Here is a 22,307-nt window from a genome sequence, read left to right on the forward strand (position 1 = left end):
CACACATTTTCTTACACTTTCAGTTCATCTTTCCACAGCTAAAAAAAAATATGAAAACAGTCCTTTTTTCACTGACTGAGGAGAACAAAAAAGCCTGATGCTCCTCCTCGGGTTTGTCTACTGCCGGCAGCCGTTGAAGGAGAGTTCGGCCGCGGCGTCGTTGAGACTCTTGCATTTGGCTTGCAGGCTGGGCGAGCCGGAGCACTCTGCAGACGAAGGCCAGCGCTCCACCCACGTGTCCTTCCCCAGCATGTAGACGTATCTGGAAAGACAAATCAAACAAGTCACAAAGAAAGTCTTTATTTAACTTCAAAGTGACACAACTTCTTTTAATGATTTGTTTTGATTTGCTTGTATGTGTAAATGAAGCTGTGGTTTGACTCATGAAGGCTTTTGACCTTGAATATTTGTGCATTTGTTTAGTGGATTTTGAAACGTGGAGGCGCACTCCGTCCCTCTCCTCACCTCTGGGTGTCGGGCTCCGTGTTCCACAAGTCCTCTTTAGGGCCGATGATGAGATACTGGGAGCCCGGCTCCAGGCTGAGTCGGTCCCTGCAGCCTCCGTGAGACATAAAAAACCTTCGCTGCCCCACTTCCACTCCAGCCTCCACACCTGTACAGTTCAAGGAAAAACAAGAGGGATAAATGATAAACAGAGTCAGCAGGAAGGCTAAAATTTGATTTTGAAGAATTTTGTATTTGGAAGAATTGGTCTTTGTCAGGTGATGTAACGCTTGCAGCAGCCGCAGTGAATTGTGGGACAAATCACCATTTTGGGTGGTCACGTTGTAAACAGTGAGCACCGTCTTTGCATGTAGCATTACCTGTAATAAAATGGGACACTCGTGCTGTGTGAAAGGCTGCCATACTAAGTTGCATGAAAGAAATTGCAGAAAGGTTGACGAGAATGTACGTTTTTTTTGGTTTCCCACTTTGAAGGTCCACAATTTATCCAAACACCCCTCCCTGGCCTCCTTGATAAGTTTGTCCCTGTACGGTATCCTCTCATTCTTCTCATTCTCCAGATGGGTGACTGGGTAAACACTCATGATGCTCCTCGCTAACTGCTCTGGTTTGTGTATATCCGCAACACACCCAAAATGGCTCCTGGGGGCGTGTCTACCAGTTAGGACATGTGACTGACAAAGACCGAGAGGACGGACGGATGAGCGGTGCATCAGTCGGTGGTGGAGATGTTGATTGTTGGTTCTGCATATTGTACTACAACAATATTCATTATTTGTGTTTTTCATTGAGAAATAACTTTTTTTAAGAGTTCCTCACATGTGCATTGAAACAGGGAAAACAAACTCACCCAGTTTGATCACTTGTGTGATCTCCACCTCGTACTTGTCGTAGTACCTCTGGCTGACATTCAGCACCTTCACCTGGAAAACTGGAGAAAAGGAGTCAGTCTGGGACTGTATGGTCCGGCACTCTTCAGGTCAGAGTCTGATGTTGAGTGGGCGAGACTGCTAACATTCCAGCATCAAGATATGTTTATGTACGGGACGATGAGGGACCGATACTGTCTGATAAACTCCCCAGCAGCAGGGAGGCAAGAGAGGACGAGCAATATCGGCGGTTTGGAGATTTTTTAATGTGACTGAGAACGACAAATGTAAAGAGACTGTAAATTATGTTTGGTCAAAATATTAAGAGAAGGTGAAAGCTAGTTTGTACAGCACCAGAAAGAAGTGTGCTGGCGCACCTTCAGGACTGGGGACGCTGGCGGCATTCCCGTGTTTCATTTACAGCATCACAATGACACAGAGATGAGCTGCTTCAAAAAGTCAGTGATGCTTCGTGCTTCTCTCAGGTAAAAACAGCAGCACCACGTTCTCTCTCGTACTGCTAGATGAAGCTGGGCTGTTTTTATATATTTTCATGCCTGTATTTAACTGTCAAACCCTCGTGCAGCCTGGTGTGAGACCCTGTCTTTACCATGGTGGAGGCTCTTGCAGGCAAACGTCTCTCTTTCATGGTTGGGGAAATGCTGGTCGTCTGTTCTGGCGATGCAGCAGTCGCCTGCAGTTCAGTGAAGAGAAACGTCCGGAATGAATCAATGTCCAAACGTCCGTCTGTGAGCAGACTGGTGCAGGTGTTACCCTGCGTGCAGCGGCAGACGTTGTCCCTGCAGATCTGACTGAGCTCCTCCTTGTCCTCAGTGGGAGTGTAGGTCCGGCTGCAGCGGTGGTCTGCGGCCAGGGAGGAAGAGAAGGACCTCAAGTGAAATGACATTACAAAGAGTTCACCGACCCCGGACCGTCAGCGTGCCTACCTGGGTTGTAATACTCATACACAGTGACCGAGGAAGGCTGAAGGAGGCCCACTTTGAACCTCTGCTGCAGCCTGAAGATCAGGATCTCCGGCTCCTTGTGAGAAACCTGCAAGAGGAGAAGAGAGGAGATCAGGATTCAGGCCATGTTTACACGGTTTCAAGAGAAAACGGTTATAAAAGCAATGTCTTTATAAATGGAAATGATGTATTTAGTTTTCTGTGTTCACTTGGTTCCTCCACTCCAACATGCGTCTGTTTCAAGCTTCACACTATTTTTGTTGATATCTTCATGTCTTTGAAGGATAAACTCATTCTGGCAGCAGTAAAATAAACGTGCGGTAGTTTGACACGGTTGTTACCTTGAACAGGTGGATGATGAGCGATCCTCTGTCACTCAGATTATCCACAATCTGGAAGTTACTGATGTACCGGTCCACAGAGTTGGACAACTGGACACACAAAAGAAGGGATTTAACAGTGACCTTCCATCTCCCGTTAAAAGGCATCTGGATCTCAGACAGCTGGATGGGAATGTGAGTCGAGAGAGTTTCTTCCATCGTTACCATTTCCAGGTCTGAGTTTTCAGGAGTGAATCCAGTGGGCAGACTGATGTCGAGGACCACCATCCGGACGTCTCTGGGCCCTAAAGCCCTGAGCGAGAGGAGAACAGCAGCACACTCAGACCACAGAATGAATGTCCAACTCAACTGAAAAAACACTATTCATGTGGTTTCCTGCGACGTATCGGATCTTTCCTTCACTCAGGCGGTTGTGTGAACTTGCCTCACTTTGATGGTGAGCTGGTAGGACTTTTCCACATCTGCTGGCGGCTTCTCTGGAAGGAGACAAAAACAAAGCTGAATTCAGAGTGGAACCGGATGTCTGATCAGGTGAAAAACCGATGTAAATCACAACCAATCATAAAACATTGAATGCATTTTGTATTTCCCACATTAGCAGCAGACAGAATGTTACGGCTGCTTGACCACTAAGTTTCTACGAAGGTTTCCTTGAAATACTGGATGAATCTGGAATTTTTATCTACTTTATTTGGATCCTTGAATGGTTTGCAAGTTAGTTTTTTTGTGCCTTGAGTTCAGTGTAAAAAGCTTTGAGACAAAAAATGAATAAAAAACATGCAGCATAAGAACATTCAAAGGTCTGAAACTTGTGTCTCAATGAAACTACCTGAATAAATAAAGTTTAATAAAAAAATGTGGATGACTTTTTTCCATGTTTACCGCTGGATTCCTCAATAGCGACGCCGAGTTCAAAGTCCTTGCAGGGCTGGTTCTCGTCCACCTCGTGCAGCTGGTTGTAATAAGTCACCACCTGATGGGAAATTACACACAAACAAGGAAGCAATGTCGAAATCAGGAGACAGATCAGGCGGTAAACTCATCTCAAAACTTCAAGTGACACTTTTTAGATTTAAATCACACCTCCAGTATTCCCTCTCCATTTCCTCGAGCTTCCACTTCGAATCCTTGATTAAAAGACAACTGCGGAAGAAAAAGTGGTGAAACAGGTCAGAACAAATCCAGACATTTCAGCTCATCCCGTCAACGTCAGCTCGAGTTAAACGCTAAAGCTTCTTCACCCTGGAGGAGCGAGCCACGTAGGCCGTGTCGGGGTTGAAGTGGTAGCGGATTTCACTGCGCCCGGGTATCCTGACGTCCACGTCCAGCCTGAGGTCCTGCGGAGGCGGCTGCTGGATCAGGTACTCCGACAGTGCCTGGAGGACCACCATGGTGGACTTGGAGAGGAGAAAATACAAAATGACACACCTGCTGACTGATGAATGAATAACCTGCAGTCCTGCTGGTACCTGCGTGGAGCCGAAGCCCCCTCCCCTTCTCCTCTGGCTGTTCAGCCACTTGAAGGCGGCAGCAGCTTCCTCCATCTGCCCCATCCTGACCAGAGCCAGCAGGGCGTAGCCCGTCGCCTCCAGCGTGAACAGAGTGTTTTCTCTGTCAGGCCAGTGGCTGCCGCCTAGAAGACAGAGACACAATGACTGAGCACGTTTTTTCATGAGGAGCACCTCGAAGCACCAAATGGTCGACTCACACTACTGTAGTCAAGGACTCGTTCACACAATGATGTTTTCAAGAGAAAATGAAGAACTGTCTTTGTGTTTTGGGCGTCTGTTTATGTGACGACGGTGCAAAAAGTGACTGAAAACTCAACTTTCTAGATGGAACCTTTACAAAAGGACTCGGTAGCTTTAGAGTTGAGAGTCACCTGTAATGACAATCCAACTTCAGCGTCTGTCGATATAAATGTCGGTGCATTCTCATTGTTAATGTTCTCAGTTTGCTCTGTGCGTTTGTGTTGTTTCATTACAAACAGTGCCAACTTGTGGCCTGGAATGCTAACTGCATCTTTTTCTGTGTTTCTGTGCAAATATTTGAAAACATTACCGTTTAAACGTGAAGCTTTTGTGAATTGAAATGCCAAAATAATGCGTTTTCACTTGAATCATGGTGTGAAAGTCCCTTTCAGAAGTGTGTAACCTGGTTCAACATGAAGGCGAACAGAAGATAAAGGATATAACTCTGAAAGTCAAGTCTTGTTAAAGGTGTTGAGGTGAGGAGTGAGTCCCTGTTCTGGAGGAACAGACAGACTGGAGGATCCCAGACAGAAGGAGCAGACATTACAGCTTCCGCTGCTTCTTAGAGGAACTGAAGAAAAAAATCCCCTCTTGACTTCTTTATTTTTCAAAAGATTCTTGATTCCTCAGTCGAGTTATTTCTGTATCACTGATGTTAAAGAGAGATTAATTTAAACATATTAAAACAGAGTAACTTCTGAGAAGTTGTGTTTGTGGATTTGCTGATTGAAAAATGTTATTTTGAGACATAAGTTAAATTCATATCCACACAGAGGAGGCGGACGTTGAGTAAACTTTGAATGTCATTTAGGGTCAACCATCCTCTTTCTATATTTTCTAGTAAATAAAATAAGAAAATACCTTCAGCTGCAGCTGCAAGTAAAATCTTTGTGGGGTTGAAGCGTCGACTGTCTGTCAGGGAAAGTGCGTAGGAGACGATGGCCACTGTGTACGGTCTCCGTCCAGGCTTCAATAAAGCTTTCTTCAGGTAATCCGTCGTCCTGCGGATCACTACCTACAGCAGCCGGATCACACACACAGAGATCAGCCACATTCAGTCACAACACACATTAATGACACTGCAGTACTGCGTTTACTACCTCCATCTTCACCAGAGGACCTTCGCAGTGGAAGCCCGCCTGCTTGGCCTCGGCCAGAGCGATGAGGACGAAAGCGGTCAGCGTCGTCTCCGGATCGTCTCCTTGAAGTCCACCCTGGAGACAAACAGCAGAGGTTCTAAATCTTTCTTTAAAAACGTATCAAGCACGAGGCCAGCTTGGATTTACTCCTCAATATCAGCTAAACATGCAGTGTGTTGAGTGTTTGAATGTTGATTTACAGCCGTTTCTCCAGTACTTTAACAGTGAGACGAACTCCGTCAGCCACTCACCGTCATGGTGGTGCTGTAGACCGGGTTGTCCTCGATGAATCTCCCCTGGACACTCCGGTATTTCTTCTGAATCAGGTACACCAGGGGGTCACACAACTCCTTCTTGCTCACTCCGATAATGGAGTGAGCCATGGAGAACACTTTCACCACGTACGCTGTGATCCTGACAGGCAGAGACGGGGATCGAACTGTTACTACTCCTCCAAAATGATCACTGGTTGTGTTATTAAACGCAGCCACAATTCTGGAAACATTGCATATGTGTTACTAGATTCAAACTGAGTGCATGTTTTGTGAAACACAAGGCTGAATATTTGAAATGGACACACAAGGGCAAGCTAAATTTTATTAACTTTTTTTTTTTTTTACAAGCAGAAAAAAAATCTACAGAGGAATAATTAGAATGAATTTAACACAGCATTGTCCTGGTTTTCCATGCTTCATGTGGAGATAAGGTGAGACGGTACCATGTGCTCCCTCCTTGGCCTCTGTAAGGTGGGTAAGCTCCGTCAGGCATTCTGTAAGCCAGCTGCTTCTCATAGCCTGAGAATGAACAGCAAAGAAGACATGAAGCAGCGGAAGATGATCAGTTAGCTGCTCCTGATTCAAACATCCAAACTGAACTGACTCTCAGTTCACCAGAGTCACGCCAGTCACAGGAAAGTTGTGATTTATAGCAGATAATGGATTAAAACACAGGAAACTGAATTTTACAATACAGTAGAAGTGAATTGCTTCTGTGTTTGTGTGAGGCTGGTCTGTCAGTTTTCTGTGGGTCAACATGAAGACAGATTTTTTAAAAAGGCTCGACTGAAATTACATCAGTGAGCAGGAGGAAGATGCTCTATACTCTGAATCACATTGATCACATTTATGAACTAATGAGAACAAAAGAGAAGCCGATTCAGGAGATGTTGCTGTATTTCTGGATTACAAACTGATGAAGAGATAAAAAGCAAAATACAAAGTGACATTTCTTTCTTGTCTAGACCTAACAGCAAACTAACGGTGAAATATATAGTATATTTGAACATGCAGGTCCCTTCCTAATATAAGTCACATGACCAAACAACTGGAAATACAGTGAGGACAATAAAAAATCTTCTCATCTTCCAATCAATCAACTGATCAGCCATTCACACAAAAAGCATCAAGACATCGACCCAAACTAGTTTTTCATTTATCCCTCATTCTGCAGTCAGTTCATGGTATTTGCAGTTGCAGCTCTTTAGTGTCTTTGTTCCTCTGAGTCCATCTCTCCAGACGTGCTGTCCGGCAGTTTCTCACCTCTCCTGATGTATCGGATGGCCTCCGCCTTGCGCTCCACCCCGACGCTCTCCCATCCTTTGCTCCGCTCCAGGTAGAGCGTGGCGATGAGCGGCAGCGTGATGCTGGCCAGGTTCTGCTCCACGCAGCCGCCGGGCATCCGGATCAAAGCCCCCAGAGAGTCCTCGCTGATGGAGTTATCGATGCTGTCTGCCAACACGCTGCCTGAACGGGAGAGAAGGAAGGAGTCCGTCGTCTCTCCGTCACCTTTAAATATCACTTCGTCGTCACTCGAGACGATGACTGACCTCGGATGTTCATGAATGTTTCTGGGACAGAGTTTGGAACGACTGACTCCAGGTCGACTTTGCCAACACGGACCGTCTGCGTTCCTGTTGTCAACACAAACACAGTGACGACATGCTTTAAGGTCCAGTAAACTGCGCTTAGCTTGTTTATCTGTGATCCACGCACCTCCTTCAGCAGACGGGTTCAACACAGAACTCCACACTTTGGTCTTTTGCACTCCATCCAGCTGTTTTGGACAAAACAAAAGTTAATTTACCGAATTTAGGATCACTAAACTCAAATGAAATTACAGTGGCTTTGAAATCAAGTTCTAGGAATATACATTCTGAAGAAATACAACAGAACAAAGGGAAAGCTATGCTAGCTGAAAGCTATAAAAGCTATTAGCTGTTTATGGTTCTTGAACTGAGACCCTGTTTACACGACAACGTTTCAACTGAAAACACATCATTTTCATTTCAGAAAAGTTTCAAGTTTACACAGAAAATGTTGCTTCTTGCCAAATTTGCATAGAGATGGAATCATTGCTTTCGTGAAGTGGTTTTCAGTGGCAGCGAGCAACGTTAGCCTGTAAACATAAACCCAAAACGTAAAGACAGTTTTCCCTTTTCGCCTGAAGACCCTGTCATGTACGGGGGGCCTGAAACGTCCGTCCCCTCTGATTCAGAAGACACCTTCACCACGCTTCATCGTGTGTGACTCACCACCACACGGAGGAATTTCTGGACGCGGTCTCCTCCCGTCATGTCTCTGCCGAGCACCATCACCTCCAGAGGAAGCTTCCCCACCACCAAGGGCACGATGGTGTACGGCACCGCCACCGAAGAGCCGGCGGGCAGCGTCACTTCCTGCGTGTGTCGGTCCTTGAAGGCGATGCTGCACATGTCCACCGTCTTCATCAGCACCACCCTCACCTGAGCAGAAGCACCAAACCGTGAGGAACGCGGGGATAACCCACGGCGAGCCGGAAGAGGCCGGTTCTCTTACGTGGAGGTCCTCGTCGCCGTAGTTATGGATCACGGCTTTGATCTCCACCTGCTCGTTCCTCGCCACCGAGTACGGCAGCTTCAAGTCCACGAAGAACGGCTTCCAGGCTTTCACGTTGTAAGGGTCCGCCACACAGAAACCTCCAGAGCCAATATCACAATTAGCAATGTATACCAACATTTATCATGTTGTACATTACTCAAACATTAACCATGTTATTTAACTCTATGGCGTTTGGGTTTTGGCTCATACTGTGTTTTCATCACACTGAACATACATTATTGTACATCATCTGTATGTTTTGTCATCATTTGTTCCTTTATTATTTACATGCTATTCCTCAAATGCTGCTACAGTGATAAAAGACCGTTGAAGGAATATCAATCCAATCTTTTTACACTTTTAATAATTCACCTATCAATTGCTCTATTGTTTTAAGTGCAACTTTATGTAATAATTTCGGTAAAAATATGGCCGCTGCATTACAAATAAAACATATTACCATTATTATTTATACTCTTCCCTTTTCCGTACCTGTATCAGGTGATGCGCTGACTGCCAGGAATCCCCACTCTGTGATGCTGTCTGGCAGGACATTACTCACAACCAGAGACGCCTTCCTGCACAACACATTCAGATCTTCAGTCCCACGAGTTCCAAGTTTTAACACCACAGATCACTTTCACTAAATGCAGCAAGATGCAGCTGATATGAAATCAAAGTAAGTCGGAAAAAATATTGTTTCTAGAAAAAAAAACAGACAACACCACAGCACCACACCACACCATCTGGGCCCACTAGATGTCACTGTATGGTAACAGAATGCTGCTACAGTACTACCAAAAAAAAAAAAAACTTAACTACTACAGTATAAAATAAGATAAACATAAAATTACTCCATCCTTCCATCTTGTATGAAATTCCATCCAGTCCGCGATAGCAGCGTGCTGGAGCCAATCCCAGGGTCCACCCGCCTTTCTCAATAGAAATAAGCTCTGAAACATCCACATCTTGGTGAATACTGTACTTTCTATATCAATCTTCTCTAATTTATTGTGAACCTACAACTTTTTAATGAATAACTGAGTAGTTGTTATATTTGCTGGCCAAGTTGTTGAATAAATGGACAACAAATGAAACGTTCTCTGGTTTCACTCGAAGAGGCCACGGAAACAGGACCTTGTTTTTGCATTTGTGAAGTTATTCCAGCATTTTCTCTTGTGTATTTTTGGTTTTGTGATATTTCTTTTTCCGTTTTCATTTTGCCTTGTGGATTTTGGTAGCTGCGCCGAGCGGACGGACTCCTGGATATGACCCCTGACTCAAATAAATAAAGTCTGACTTTTTTGGATAGAGAACTGTCTGATCTCTCTGACGTTGGTTGCGCCATCACAAGTTTGACCTTTCAAAGCTTCAGCAAACAACTTGTGCAACTTTACAGCATAAGTACACTGGCAGAACTCAAACAAGGCCGTGACACACATCCAGCATGGGAACGTCCACAGGAGCACAAACAGAGGAGAGCGACACAGATCAGGACCAGAGCACTGATTTGTGCCGTCACTCGTCATCACGGAACAAACAATAATGTATCTGACTAATGTATTAGTAAACAAAACTGTTTTTCTTCTCCAGAAGAGTTATTTAAAATCTAAAACTCGGTACACATAGAGTAACTAGAAGCCTTGTGACATGAGTCAGTGGCACATGTTATTGACCTCCAGTCTCAGCTTCAGAGCGACCGCATCTAATGCAAAGCAAACACAGCAGGACACATTCTAAACCCAGTTCAGTGACTGCGTTGTTCGTCACTCTCTTCGGGGAATGTTCCGCATTTAGCAACTCCTCAAAAAACAAACCCCCAAAAAAAAAAAAAATCACTCACCCATCAGCGTGTGCCTCGGTCGGCAGGTCAAAATCCGTCCACAGCCAGGACTCAAAGAATTTGGATCGTAGATACACATCCGTCTCGTCCAGGTACTCCCACTCCTCTTCCTCCTCCTCTTCAACTACCTCTCGCAGCACTGACAGCTCTTCATCTGGCATTTTGTTTACACTTGTATAAGTCATGCCTCCGGTAGGTCCAGGGCGCCCAGGCGGTCCAAACATGACAGGACTTGAATGTCCAGGTCGCCCAGGTGGTCCTATCATGACAGGACTGAATTCTCGTGTTACAGTGGTACGCAGCCGTATCGTGTCTGTTGGGATATATTCATAACATCATGAGCTTAAAGCGATACTTCAACATTTTGGCATATTGGCCCATCTAGGGCAATTCGGTAGTCATTTAGAACAGCCTACTTACTTTTTTTGTGAGGGCGAGCTGTTGTTTATTCAGCGGTGGGTCTGAGGAGAGCTTCATGGCGGACATAATGGAAGTGGACGGTACAGCTGCTTCCCTCGTCAAACTCATCAAATACACAATCCAACAACCCCAAAACACACTTTGGTGGACACGTTATAATCTGCACATTCACTACGCTGTGGAACAGCTACAAATAATATTGTAGCGTTACGACACTGAAGCAAATACTGGGAACTACTTTTTCTTTTGAAATCACTACGCCCAGACGCCATGTTTAGTAAGTAGTTCCGTCTTAGCAATCTTCGCAAAAAACGCTCAATCTCGTAATTTTGCATTAATATTTCACAGCGTAGTGAATGTGCGGATTATAACGTGTCCACCAAAGTGTTTTGGGGTTGTTGGATTGTGTATTTGATGAGTTTGACGAGGGAAGCAACTGTACCGTCCACTTCCATTATGTCCGCCGTGAAGCTCTCCTCAGACCCACCGCTGAATAAACAACAGCTCGCCCTCACAAAAAAAGTAAGTAGGCTGTTCTAAATGACTACCGAATTGCCCTAGATGGGCCAATTTGCCAAAATGTTGAAGTATCGCTTTAACAAGGCCATTATTTCCCACAGAAGCTAATGGCTTGGAAACAAAACATTGATGATACACTTAGTGTTTCTCACCAAAACAGACAAGCTGCTATCTATCAAACGAGGCAATGATATGCCAGCTGCATGAACTGATGGAGCAACTTGGGTGAAAGTTCAAACAGCTTCAAAGACCAAGTGCTGTGCGATGCCCATTGCATCTTTCTGCTACTTTCACAGACATTATAGACGAGTTTTTGGTAAAATAGTAAATGTATTTGTATTTGACTACATTATGGCAATCTGATGGATGACTTGGATGAGTTGGATAACTGACCGGAGCTGACCAGTCATGTGACTCAGTCAGGCATCGTGGTATTAGAGCAGAGAGTCACTGACACCAGGTCTTGTTGGAGTTGTTTTAGGAAGACCTGAAATTGTGTTTGTTGCTTGTATTAACTTGAAGAAGTCTTTACCTTTCTCCATTGGGTACAATTAAAGCAATGAAGGTGGAAGATCGAACCTTCAACCTCCCAATTGAAGGGCGATTTGCTTCACCAGGTGAGCCGAAGCTTTACTGAAGTACTCAAGTACAATTTAATCAACAAAAACTGGTAGTTTTTATGCAACTGAACCCTCAAGAGGACTTCAAGACTGAGACTCTGTTTACATGACATTTTCAAGTAAAAACTGAAAACTTTCATCACGTTTCTGGCATCCCTTTACACGACAACGGAGCCACTTAAAACACAACTTTTTGAAAACGGACCCCGAGCTGGAATTTTATCAAAAAGCTCCACCTCTGTGTAAACGGTGGAAAACACAATGCATGTCAACGTCAATGGCTGCCTCCATCACGATTCTCAGTCCATATTCTCCTGGACTTGGTAGTTTTATAATTGAGAATCTCCAGAAATAACAATCCAACTTGCCCGTCTGTCCGTGTGCATGCCGGTGAACTCACTTCTGTTAATGTTTTTAGATTATTTTTCTCTACATTTTTTATGTAAACACACATTGATTCATAAGGCTGGTTGTTGCACGTTCATCTGGAACACTGTTGTGTAAATGAGGACTTAGATGATCCTCGTCTTTGTCACGCGCTCTTGCACAACATGCTTCAGGCCAACTCCCGAAATTCTTTCCCTGGAGTCCACCAGATTGAAATGAACAAACATTTTAATGTGAAAACAATATGGATTCTTAATTAGTGTAATGAGAAGTCTCACGGCGTCCTGCAAACTCAGGCAAAGTGTGAAGTTGACGCAGAAGTAGCAGTTACCTAGGGAGTATTTGGAGATGGACCCCCTGCCCCGATTGCCTACGTTCTCCCGGGAAAACGGACGGGCGCTTGTGGTCATTGGAGCGCTTGTGGTTGTGGGAGGCAGGGTGGTGGGCACCTCCGTGTCGAACACCTGTCCCCTGTAGGTGGCGCAGCAGTAGCGGAAAGCGCGGATGCACTCCCAGCCCTCGGTGATGTAGAGGGAGCGGCGGGTGCAGGAGTACGGCATGGGGATCTCCCTGAGGCCGTCTTTACAGCAGCGGCGCAGCAGCTTCTCTTTGTAGTGATTCTCTGAGGGGAGACGGACGCACAAAAGTTTACAATGCACTGAAATTCAGAAAGTATTTGTTTCCCAAACAGAGTTGAACCAGGATCTAGAACACCAGTGGAAAATTGATGTCAGATATGTTTCTCAAATCATCCCTTGTTTATTTTGAGTCATTAAAATTGAAAGAATTGTAGCAGGAAGATGTCAGAAACTACAGGAACAGCATCTCACAACAGTACTGCTCTTCGAGATTTATGTGATTCCCGTGTGTTTGGAATGATTATGAAGTGCCTCAAGTTTTGTATCAGACATCCATGACAAGATGTTTAATCTTAAAGGAGCTTTTTGGTTACTTCCAGTTAAAAAGTCCAGTCTGATGGCAGGAAACTCACCCAGCTGCACTTTGCGCTGCATCTGTTCAGGAGAGCGCCTCCTCCTGGAATTACCTGGACACTGCAGGGCTGGAAAAGAGAAGAGAGGAAATTACTAACATAACACTCAAATTTGTTGTGAGAACATAATGATTAATAAAAACATTTGCTTTCCAGATTTTTTCAAATAATATAACGCAGTATGACATACTGTACAGCTGCATAGAATTACATATTTTGGCATGTATATTTGACCGCATGTAATGAGTGAGATATAGACAGATGTAAATGTAGCTGTAATGAACACCCATAAGTGCACTTATGTGGATTTTACGCACATATGAATCAAATTAAATGACTAAAAATTGATGTAATACTGAGTTTAGATCAAAGTGAAGATATCAATGCAAGCACGTTAAATTTGGTACATTTACCATATTTTACAAACTGGAAAGTCACTTTTTTCACTTATTTTGTTTCTCACAGAATGTACAATAAGAAGTAACTTACCGATATATATAAAATTATTCCGGTTTATCATTCCTTCTAGAACCGCTAGATGTCACTGTATGACAACAGAAAGCTGCTAAAGTGTCACTGAAAAACCTTCCCCACCTCCATATTTGAATGAAAATGCAGGAAAACTGTCGCCAAACAGAAACATGCAGAGGTAAAAGTAATGTTTCTGGTTTTTTGTTTTTGACAGATGCAACTTATGCTCTCATGTGACTTACAGTCCAGAACATTCAGTAACAGGTACGACTGCACCAACCAGCGTGCTTCCCACAAGCTGTCTGGGCAGCTGAAGCGTTCCACAACAAGCAGCGTCTCTGCGTCTGATCCCCACTGATACCTTGTCTGGTGTGAGTTCTGAAGCCCCTGCTGGAGGAGTAAAGGACTCCGGCGTCTGAAAACACTCTAGAAGCGTCTCTGCCTCCGCCGCGGGTGCAGCCCATGTCTCCGCGCTCCACCACGTCCCAGATCTGAGCAAAACCATCCAGTGAGGAAGAGATCCCTGCTTTTATTTATTCATTCATTCATTTCACAATTCAGTGGCAACATTTAACCGGCCCTTGATGGTACAGATGGTAAAAAGGTACAAATAATTGTTGAATTATTTGCTGTTTTTCTCCAACCCTCAACTGAATACACACCTTCTTCTGCGTGAGTCTGTCCCTGCTGAGCAGATACACAGCGTTGTCCACAGCCACCATGCTGACCTTTGACCCCGGGTCACCACGGATCTGGAAGCGGATGGCCTTTCCAGGTGTGTGGTCTCTGGCGATGCCGTCCACTGGGCCCACCGTCAGCTGAAGGAGGCAGACGACAAAAACACTCCGCACAGTGAGAAAGGAAGTCACACGTTTCATTCTGTCCTTCGATTTCTAAGAAATTTTAGATTATTACAAAAGGAACAATCGTCGAAATATATGCAACATTAAAACAAAACATCTCACAGGGATGTTAAAACATTGTTTCCACTGGAAAACAACAGTAACTCATGAAGAGATTGAAAATGTCCTTTTTTTTAATATAAATCTGACATTAAAGAAAAGTCATAATTAAGAAGAGAATTGAGATAATTAAAGAGAGGGCATAATTTCAAGATGGGGGGAGAGAGATGTGCACCTGGATAAAATGTCTGAATCAAATTTAATCCTCATCTCCGCGGCTGGTGAAGCACGTCTGGGATCGATGCTGATCTCATCACTCACCCCTCCGATGCAGGAATCCACCACGTCGATCCAGACCGAGTCCGACACCACCTCCTCTCGCCGGGCCCAGGGAATACTGTAGAAGGCCACGAACCGGAACGACGGCATCATGTCTGGGGTCACTAAGAGACCCACGGTGGTGAGCACCTGGCCACTGACGTCCAGCTGCTCTGCGGTGATGATTCTACCTTTACTGAGCACCTGAAGACGGAACACAAGCGCTGTCATTTTGTGTCTGTTGGCTGCTTTGATGCGCGCCGATGGATAAAAACGTGGTCAGGTCACCATGTAGGTGATGTGTTTGATGAAGTCTCTGTGTGTCTGGTCTGCAGTGATGATGCTCAGCTTGATGGACAGCATGTCCCCCACGGACACGCTGCTGCTTCCCGTGGAGATGGCCAGGTAGTTCTGCTGCCTCCTGTCGAAGGCGGCGTATGGCTGGACCGTCATCTGCTGTCTGGCCTGCTGCTCGGGTCTCAGGCCGGCCTGGGTGGTCTCAGCCTGGGAAACACACGAAATACAAACTCTCTCACAGGTCTGCGGTCGACTGTGAGGCACAAGGAAGACGAGTGTTTTATTCGAAGGAAGGCAACTTTATTTATATGGTGTATTTTTAGAATCAATTCAATTCAGTCGTCTCAATTTGTCAATCAAATCTTGTCTACAAAGAGGAACCAGCTCCACCAATCAAGCCACAGCTGCCCAGAAAGAGGTCAGAGAAGCAGGAACTCAGACTCACCATGATGATTTGTGGACGTTGGTCACTGGGCATGTTGATGGAGGCTCTGGCCGAACCGGAGGCGACGATCAGCGGCTCGTCCAGCAGGCTCAGCTTCACCTCCACGTTACGAGCCGGGGAACCGTCATGGTGGTTCACCAGCACCTGGACAAGGTGGAAAGAATGTCTCTAGTGTGGTTTTAATCCACTTTAAATAACATCTCTACTTGAAATGATCCAGAACTTACTGTGAAGTCCAGAGGCAGGCCTGGCTTGAAGTACTTTGGAGGGTCTTTGAAGGATACGACATATGGAGACTCCACGATTTTGATGCCAGTCTTTTCTGCCTCGACCAGATCGCTACCTGCATCCATAAAGAAAAACACTGCTACTACCTGGAAAGCAAAAGTTTCTTCTGATTGGAGTCGAGAAGCATCTCCTCTAAAGTTTAAAGTGACTTTGGGCTGCAGATACACATCTTGCACCAGGTCTCACACAGGATCAAATCTGGTCTGGTTCTGACACACCGGAGGGTTTGAGCTCAACAATGAGGAAACGACAACACACACTCACAGGCAACAATTACAGAGTACAGAAAACTGATCACTGCCCCCCCTAAAATTGCTCCAGAACAGGGGCATCAAACATAACATAAGGTCTCTGGGTAAAAACTGACTCGCAAAAACTCCAAACTGGTCCCCCCAAACCACCAAGCCCATTAGAAACTCACAGAAAGGTATCATGAAAATTGGATTCATGTTGAGATTGAAGTCATTTACTGTAGTAATTGTCTTTTTTTTAAACATAGACATTTTCATCACATATACTACATTCCCCAATCAAGAAAGAAACTTGTCATTATAGCACTATTTTACCAGTCTGGCCCATTCAAGATGAAGCTAGGCTGTCTGCAGCCTCTTAGCTAAAATGTATGTGACACCACTGCTCCAGAAGAACTTTTCTGTTGATGGCATCCCCCATGATCAACATGGATAAGATCATTTCTCATGTGAAGGGTTAGCACTGGGCCAGCTCGAGTTCACCTAAATCTTTGGGTATCTGAGGAGAGAGATCTCATGCATGCACTGGGAGAAGATGCATATACCGTGTGTTTACCTGTTTTGGTGAGAACAGAGGCTTTGACATACAGAGAGTGGCCCACCAGGGACCTGATGTTGGGGTAAGCTTGTTTGAGCTCATCCATGCTCAGTCTGACCACTCCGCCATCCAGCTGCAGACGGAGTGGGCGTAACATCAGTGATATTCATCAGAAATGAAGCAGTCAACTTCAAAAAGCAAAGACAAAGCTAATCACAGGGGAGCTCACCTGAGACACCTGCTTCACTGCGGGCAGCCGGATCATGTCCTTGTTCATTTTCACTCCGAACACCACATAGGCCGTTCCCTGGACCGTCTCCCCGTACAGGTACCTGGAACACTTCATGTCATCAAATACAGTGTGTGCATGCGTGCGTGCGTGTGTGCGTGCGTGCGTGCGTGCGTGCGTGTGTGTGTGTGTCCTCAGTGTGAGGGTCACATGTCTCAAAAGAGACACCACAATTTTGTACGATTAATTTTCAGTTCATAACAGTGCTTGAAATGTTTGAGGTAAATGTTGGACATGTCCAAAAGTAGCTATATTTTACTAGTAGGATTGACTTGAAGAACATAATGGGTCAAAATGGTGAGAAGATGTAGAAATGTCTGGTGTTTCTCCACTGACCTGGCAGAAATCTCCACTGCCAGTTCTTTGTCATCCAGGCTGAGGAAGGACGTCTTTGGGGTCATGGTCACATTGAAAGCAGGAAGTACTGAAACAACAAAAACAAAGCCAGCTCCTCGACTGTTCAGGAAAGACTCAGCGAAACGAGATGAAGGTCGTCAGCGTAACTCAACCCACCATACTTCTTCACCTCGAACTGGGAGGTGAACGTGTTCTGCGGCCAGTGGTCAAACTTTGCGGTCACTACCCACAATCCTTCACTGTGAAACAAACAGTCCCGTTAGAGGAAATCCAAGAACTTCCACTGCAAACCTGATAGATTACACCCATGATCATAAATTACACAATCAATACACTATAAACGTGTGTGTGATGGGTATTATCTTTAAATTTGGTGCCAATAAACATAATTTCATTCAAAGTTTCTCAGTTTTTTTTGTATTTTACCAAAGTTGATGTTTTCCAGACAGAGCACAGAGTCAGGCTTAACACTTGATGTCAAGATGAAAGCTTTTTATAAAGACCACGCTATATGAGTGAAGCCTAAGACGTTACCTGACAATTTCAGAGAGAGGAATCGGTTCTCTGAAGATGCCGTCAGTCGCTCTGACTCTGAAGATCTGTTTCACCACCACACCGTCTGGATTCTGAAGAACCCAGAATATTGAATCAATGTAACCAACAAATGACTGGGACACACAGAAGATATGATCTGACATTCATATGAAGCCCGAGGAAAGATCAAACAAAGACTCGTTTCTTGAAAAAGGGTGAAAACCAGCGAATCACCACTGTTTACCTGAATGTCAATGGTGATGGAGCTGTCAGCGGCCTTGAAGGTTGGAGAGGACACGAAGGCTCTGAGTCGCACTTTAGAGAGGAAAAGACCTTCATGAAATCCCACAACACGTTTCTGTTTGACCAAATAGCTTGACAAGAACTGAAACTCCTACACTTGATAGATGGATACTCTTGATGGGATATGCATATTTGATCCTAATGTGGTGTGTTGATAGTTATACTTTGAGTCTCACCGGTGTCTCCGGGGTTGTAGACGGGTTTGTCCGTCTGGATGAAGATGTACCCCGAGTGGAAGGTCACCATCAGCACCCGCTCCTCCACGTGGAAACCCTCAAAGTTCACTTTCAAATAAACAAACTTGTTCTTCTTCTCATCGCGGTTCAAGTCGCCTGAAGGAAGCTGGAATGAAATCAGATACAGAAACATGTTTGGACAGAACGGCATGCTAAAAGTCCGCCGTGGAGAGGACAGATATTCATCTCTTCTGTCATGTTTAACCTGCTGAGCACATAAACAACACATCTGGCAGTAAATTACCAGATTAACCTAAGCAGCAGGTTTTAACACCTCAACTATGTTATTTCTCTCCATGTTTGGTAGCGATATGCATCAATTCCATCAGTGCAGATGGACTTTCACCTGGATGGTCTTGAGAATGTGGAAGCTGTTCTCCTGGCTGAGGGTCACGGAGTCCTGCAGCAGCATGGTGGTCTTACTGAAGTCCTGGATGGAGATGGAGACGGCGACGGGGCTGGTCAGGCCTTCGGCCTTCAGGAAGATGTTCTCCTGGCTGTCGGTCCTCAGCAGGTCTGGAGCCAGCAGGGTGAACCTGGAGGGAACAGGTCCATCTATTCACACTGGTGAACGGGTTGGGATCGCAACATGTCTTTCATGCAATAAAGTAGGTGAAAGAGCAGAAAGCGAAGCCCACATGTCAGACCAAGCTGCACGGGATCTATATGGAAGAGTGACAGTGGTCGGTTTCTTCCCATCAGTTCCCAGATGAAGTTGATTTTGGAGATTATTGATTCACAAAAGATATATGAATATGGTCAAACGTAAAAAAAAAAAAAAAAAAAAAAAAAACAATGCAGAAAAATTGTTTTCTTTGCTTTTTTCATAAATGTATTTATAGATTCCATGACTTTATTATCAAAAATTAGAAATGATCCTTAAGATTGTGTTAAATTTATTCTCGTTTACATTTTTATGGCTTTTGTTTTTGTATTATTTTGTATCTTTTTTTTAATTTTTCATCTTGAATGAATATTTTTGCCTATTTTTCAACATATTGTCACAACTGTTTCAAAGAATTCTCATTATGGAGTTAACGCCTAATGTTAAAACGGATATTTCATGTTGATTTCTGTTGAAATTTTGAAACAATTCTAGACATTTTGCATTTTTTCAATACGTTTTCATTTAGTCTAAAGCTCAAAATGTATGATAAATTGATGAAAAAAAACCCTTCATTTTATGGGAATATTGGGCAATTGTAAAACAATTCTGGCAGTTTCTTCATCACTCTAAAAGCATTTATAACGTTATATTTATTTCCTTCATTTTGTCTGAAAATAAAGGAAAATCTAAACACCTGAGTGTGTTTTTCTTTATGTAGCAGTATTACATTACTCTTACATTCAACATCTACATACCTTACTGTATCTTTCTGTATTTTTGGATTTCTAGGATATCTGTGCATCATTTCAACATAAAATAAGATGCAAACAAAAGGCAGCACTCCTCTTCACTCTGTCAGTCAAGACAAACGATCAAGCCAGAAATCTGAGTGTCATTATGGACTAAGACCTGAAATTCAACACTCAACATCCACTTCAGAATCTGACCACTTGTCTGTAAAGCTCTGAATTCATCTCAGATTTACTGGTAGAATATGAACCATCCAGACCCCTCAGGAAGAGGTTTTCTCTGTGTTCAGGGGGGTAAAAATTAGGGTTCCTCAATAAAAAGGTTGGGACTCAGAGGGCTTGATGAAAGGCTGAGAGATGAAACTGAATTTCAGAGCGATTCTGGAGAATGAGTGAGATTCAGCGGTCTCTTGTGTCTGGTTTTTTTAGCATACCTTGGCTCTGAAGAAACAGTTGGCGTTGTCACCTTTACAGGTCGAAGACTGCTAATAAACATAAACAAGATAAGAGTTAAAAATCGAACCATAACAAAAACCAGAAAACAGAAATGACGATGCAGTGGGCCAGATGACATCAGATCATCTCAAAAGGTGATGTTACCAGATGAGCTTTGGTTGAAAGTGAAAAGTAGTTTATCGTAACATCTACATCAGGGGCATGAAGCTCATTTTGATTCACATACAGCATGATTTGATGTCAACTGGACTTGGCCCGTAAATAATAGAAAGAATGTAGCTTCACTGAGTCACTGAGGATTCCTTTTGGAGAGTGTCTCATGTTTTCTGTTACTTACAAAGTCATGTCCCTGAAGTGGTCATGGGTTGGCAACCTGGCAGTCAGACAGAAGATAAATTAAAGGAAACTGAAACTTCACGACAGTTTGCATTATATTTTCTGTACATGCACGTACCTTCGCCACGGCAGTCTGACACTGAAAAGGTATGAATATTGAGTTAATATACAGTAGACAGAAAGATAGAACTCATCCCTGGAGCACAGCATCTCACCTGTCAACAAAGCGCTGTCCATTTGTGCGACACAGGATGGACAGGAATAACACAATACCACGCAGCTTCCACAGAGACATGTTGACTGAATGGGCTCTGGAGGGAAAGTGGCCCAAAGTGTTTAAATCGATGCTTTACCTCATCAGTCCAGAGGATTGAGAGGGTCTGGAGTTTCCTGATCGATCGTGGGGAAAAAACACAAAAACAAACAGAGAGAGTTTGTCATGATGGGCCAAAGGTACGCATACAGATAAGGGCTTGTATGATTCTAAGGAAATTCCTCTAATTCAAAGAAAAGGTTCAGGAAGTGGATTTTAACTGATTGAACACTTCTGCTATAAAAGCATGAAATGTTAAAGTGTATTTAATTCAGTTAAAACACAAACAGTCAGCAGTCCATCACAGCTGACAGGGGTCAAAGGCCGGTGCCACAAACTGAGAACCCAGACTGTCTGGATTTATGCAAAAATTGGAAAACAAAAAAAAAAAATCTACTTCTAAGTCACATGTACAAGCACAACATGTTTTATAGGATGCAAACAATAATCAAAGTCTTTATTGGTCATATCTATTAGAACGTGCACATTGCGGGGAGGGTGCTGCAGCGACCCCTGCTGGACGGTAGAGGACCTGCATATCTACACATTCACTTTATTAAACAAGTATCCACTGCTGTAGCGAAAAAACAGACAATAACAACAAAAGTACTATACGAAGAAAAATATTTTTTTAATTGAAACGCATTGTGCTAATTATTGTAATTAGTTATTCTCATCGTATTTTTAATAGTACCATAAAAAATCACAGGACTTGGTTACTTTGCATATGAAAATATTTGTTTCTTTATAATTTCCAATTAGTTTTAGTCCAAAAAGATATGAACTTCAACTCCTTTTAAAACACAGAAGGTCCAGTTTAGTTGTATCTGTACCTGATTTGTAAATAACACATTCTATTGTAGAAAAGTGCTCAGTTATGCAAGGTAATACACACGTGGACAAAATTGTTGGTACCCTTTGTTTAATGAAAGAAAAAAATCACAGTGGTCAGAGAAATAACTGGAATCTGACGAAAGTAATAACAAAAAAAAAATTCTATGAAATGTAATCAATGAAAGTCAGACATTGCTTTTTTTAACCACGCTTTAACAGAATTATTTTTGAAAAATAAACTCAAGAAACAGGCCTGGGCAAAAATGGTGGAAAAGAGTGAAAATGGTGTGACCAAAGGGACGTCAGTCCAAGGTGAGTCCACTGATTAGCATCACAGGTGTCTCCAGTCTTGTAATCAGTCAGTGGCTCACAGAGGCGGGGCGGGTCTCACTACAGAGGGGGCGGAGCATTCTCTACGGGCTCTTATGACAGTAATTTCACCATTCAAACAATACCTCATGCTACCATCAAACAACACACTAATGCTCACTTTTATTGAGCCAAGCAAACCTATATGCCTCAGAAAGCAGAATAAAGTCACAAACCAGTTCACAAATGTGTTCTGAAGAACAAATACAGGTACTCACGCACACACACTTACAAATGCAGCCTGAAGGG

The 22,307-nt window shown here is 43.8% G+C and overlaps 1 protein-coding gene across 1 annotated transcript; it reads right to left on the reverse strand.

Moving 5' to 3' along the window:
* Window positions 1-100: 100 nt before the first annotated feature.
* Window positions 101-20,837, reverse strand: LOC115389480 (venom factor-like). The gene is made up of 41 exons (XM_030092877.1): window positions 20,758-20,837; window positions 18,741-18,930; window positions 18,335-18,500; window positions 18,100-18,170; window positions 17,856-17,947; window positions 17,478-17,560; window positions 17,301-17,388; window positions 16,905-17,007; window positions 16,694-16,808; window positions 15,826-15,941; window positions 15,599-15,742; window positions 15,145-15,360; window positions 14,860-15,060; window positions 14,299-14,454; window positions 13,998-14,127; window positions 13,166-13,234; window positions 12,506-12,796; window positions 10,229-10,487; window positions 8,878-8,963; window positions 8,344-8,483; window positions 8,061-8,270; window positions 7,522-7,582; window positions 7,356-7,439; window positions 7,069-7,272; window positions 6,249-6,324; window positions 5,782-5,944; window positions 5,492-5,605; window positions 5,253-5,406; window positions 4,110-4,273; window positions 3,882-4,037; window positions 3,724-3,783; window positions 3,523-3,613; window positions 3,065-3,116; window positions 2,845-2,932; window positions 2,641-2,730; window positions 2,282-2,387; window positions 2,109-2,198; window positions 1,945-2,028; window positions 1,316-1,396; window positions 466-613; window positions 101-262 (listed from the first exon to the last, which is right to left on the reverse strand). Exons 1-41 carry the CDS (start codon window positions 20,835-20,837, stop codon window positions 118-120), a joined length of 5,217 nt encoding a protein of 1,738 aa, XP_029948737.1. The 3' UTR covers window positions 101-117.
* Window positions 20,838-22,307: the final 1,470 nt, after the last annotated feature.

Source organism: Salarias fasciatus, chromosome 6 (genome assembly GCF_902148845.1).
Source record: "Salarias fasciatus chromosome 6, fSalaFa1.1, whole genome shotgun sequence".
Taxonomy (NCBI): Eukaryota; Metazoa; Chordata; class Actinopteri; order Blenniiformes; family Blenniidae; genus Salarias; species Salarias fasciatus.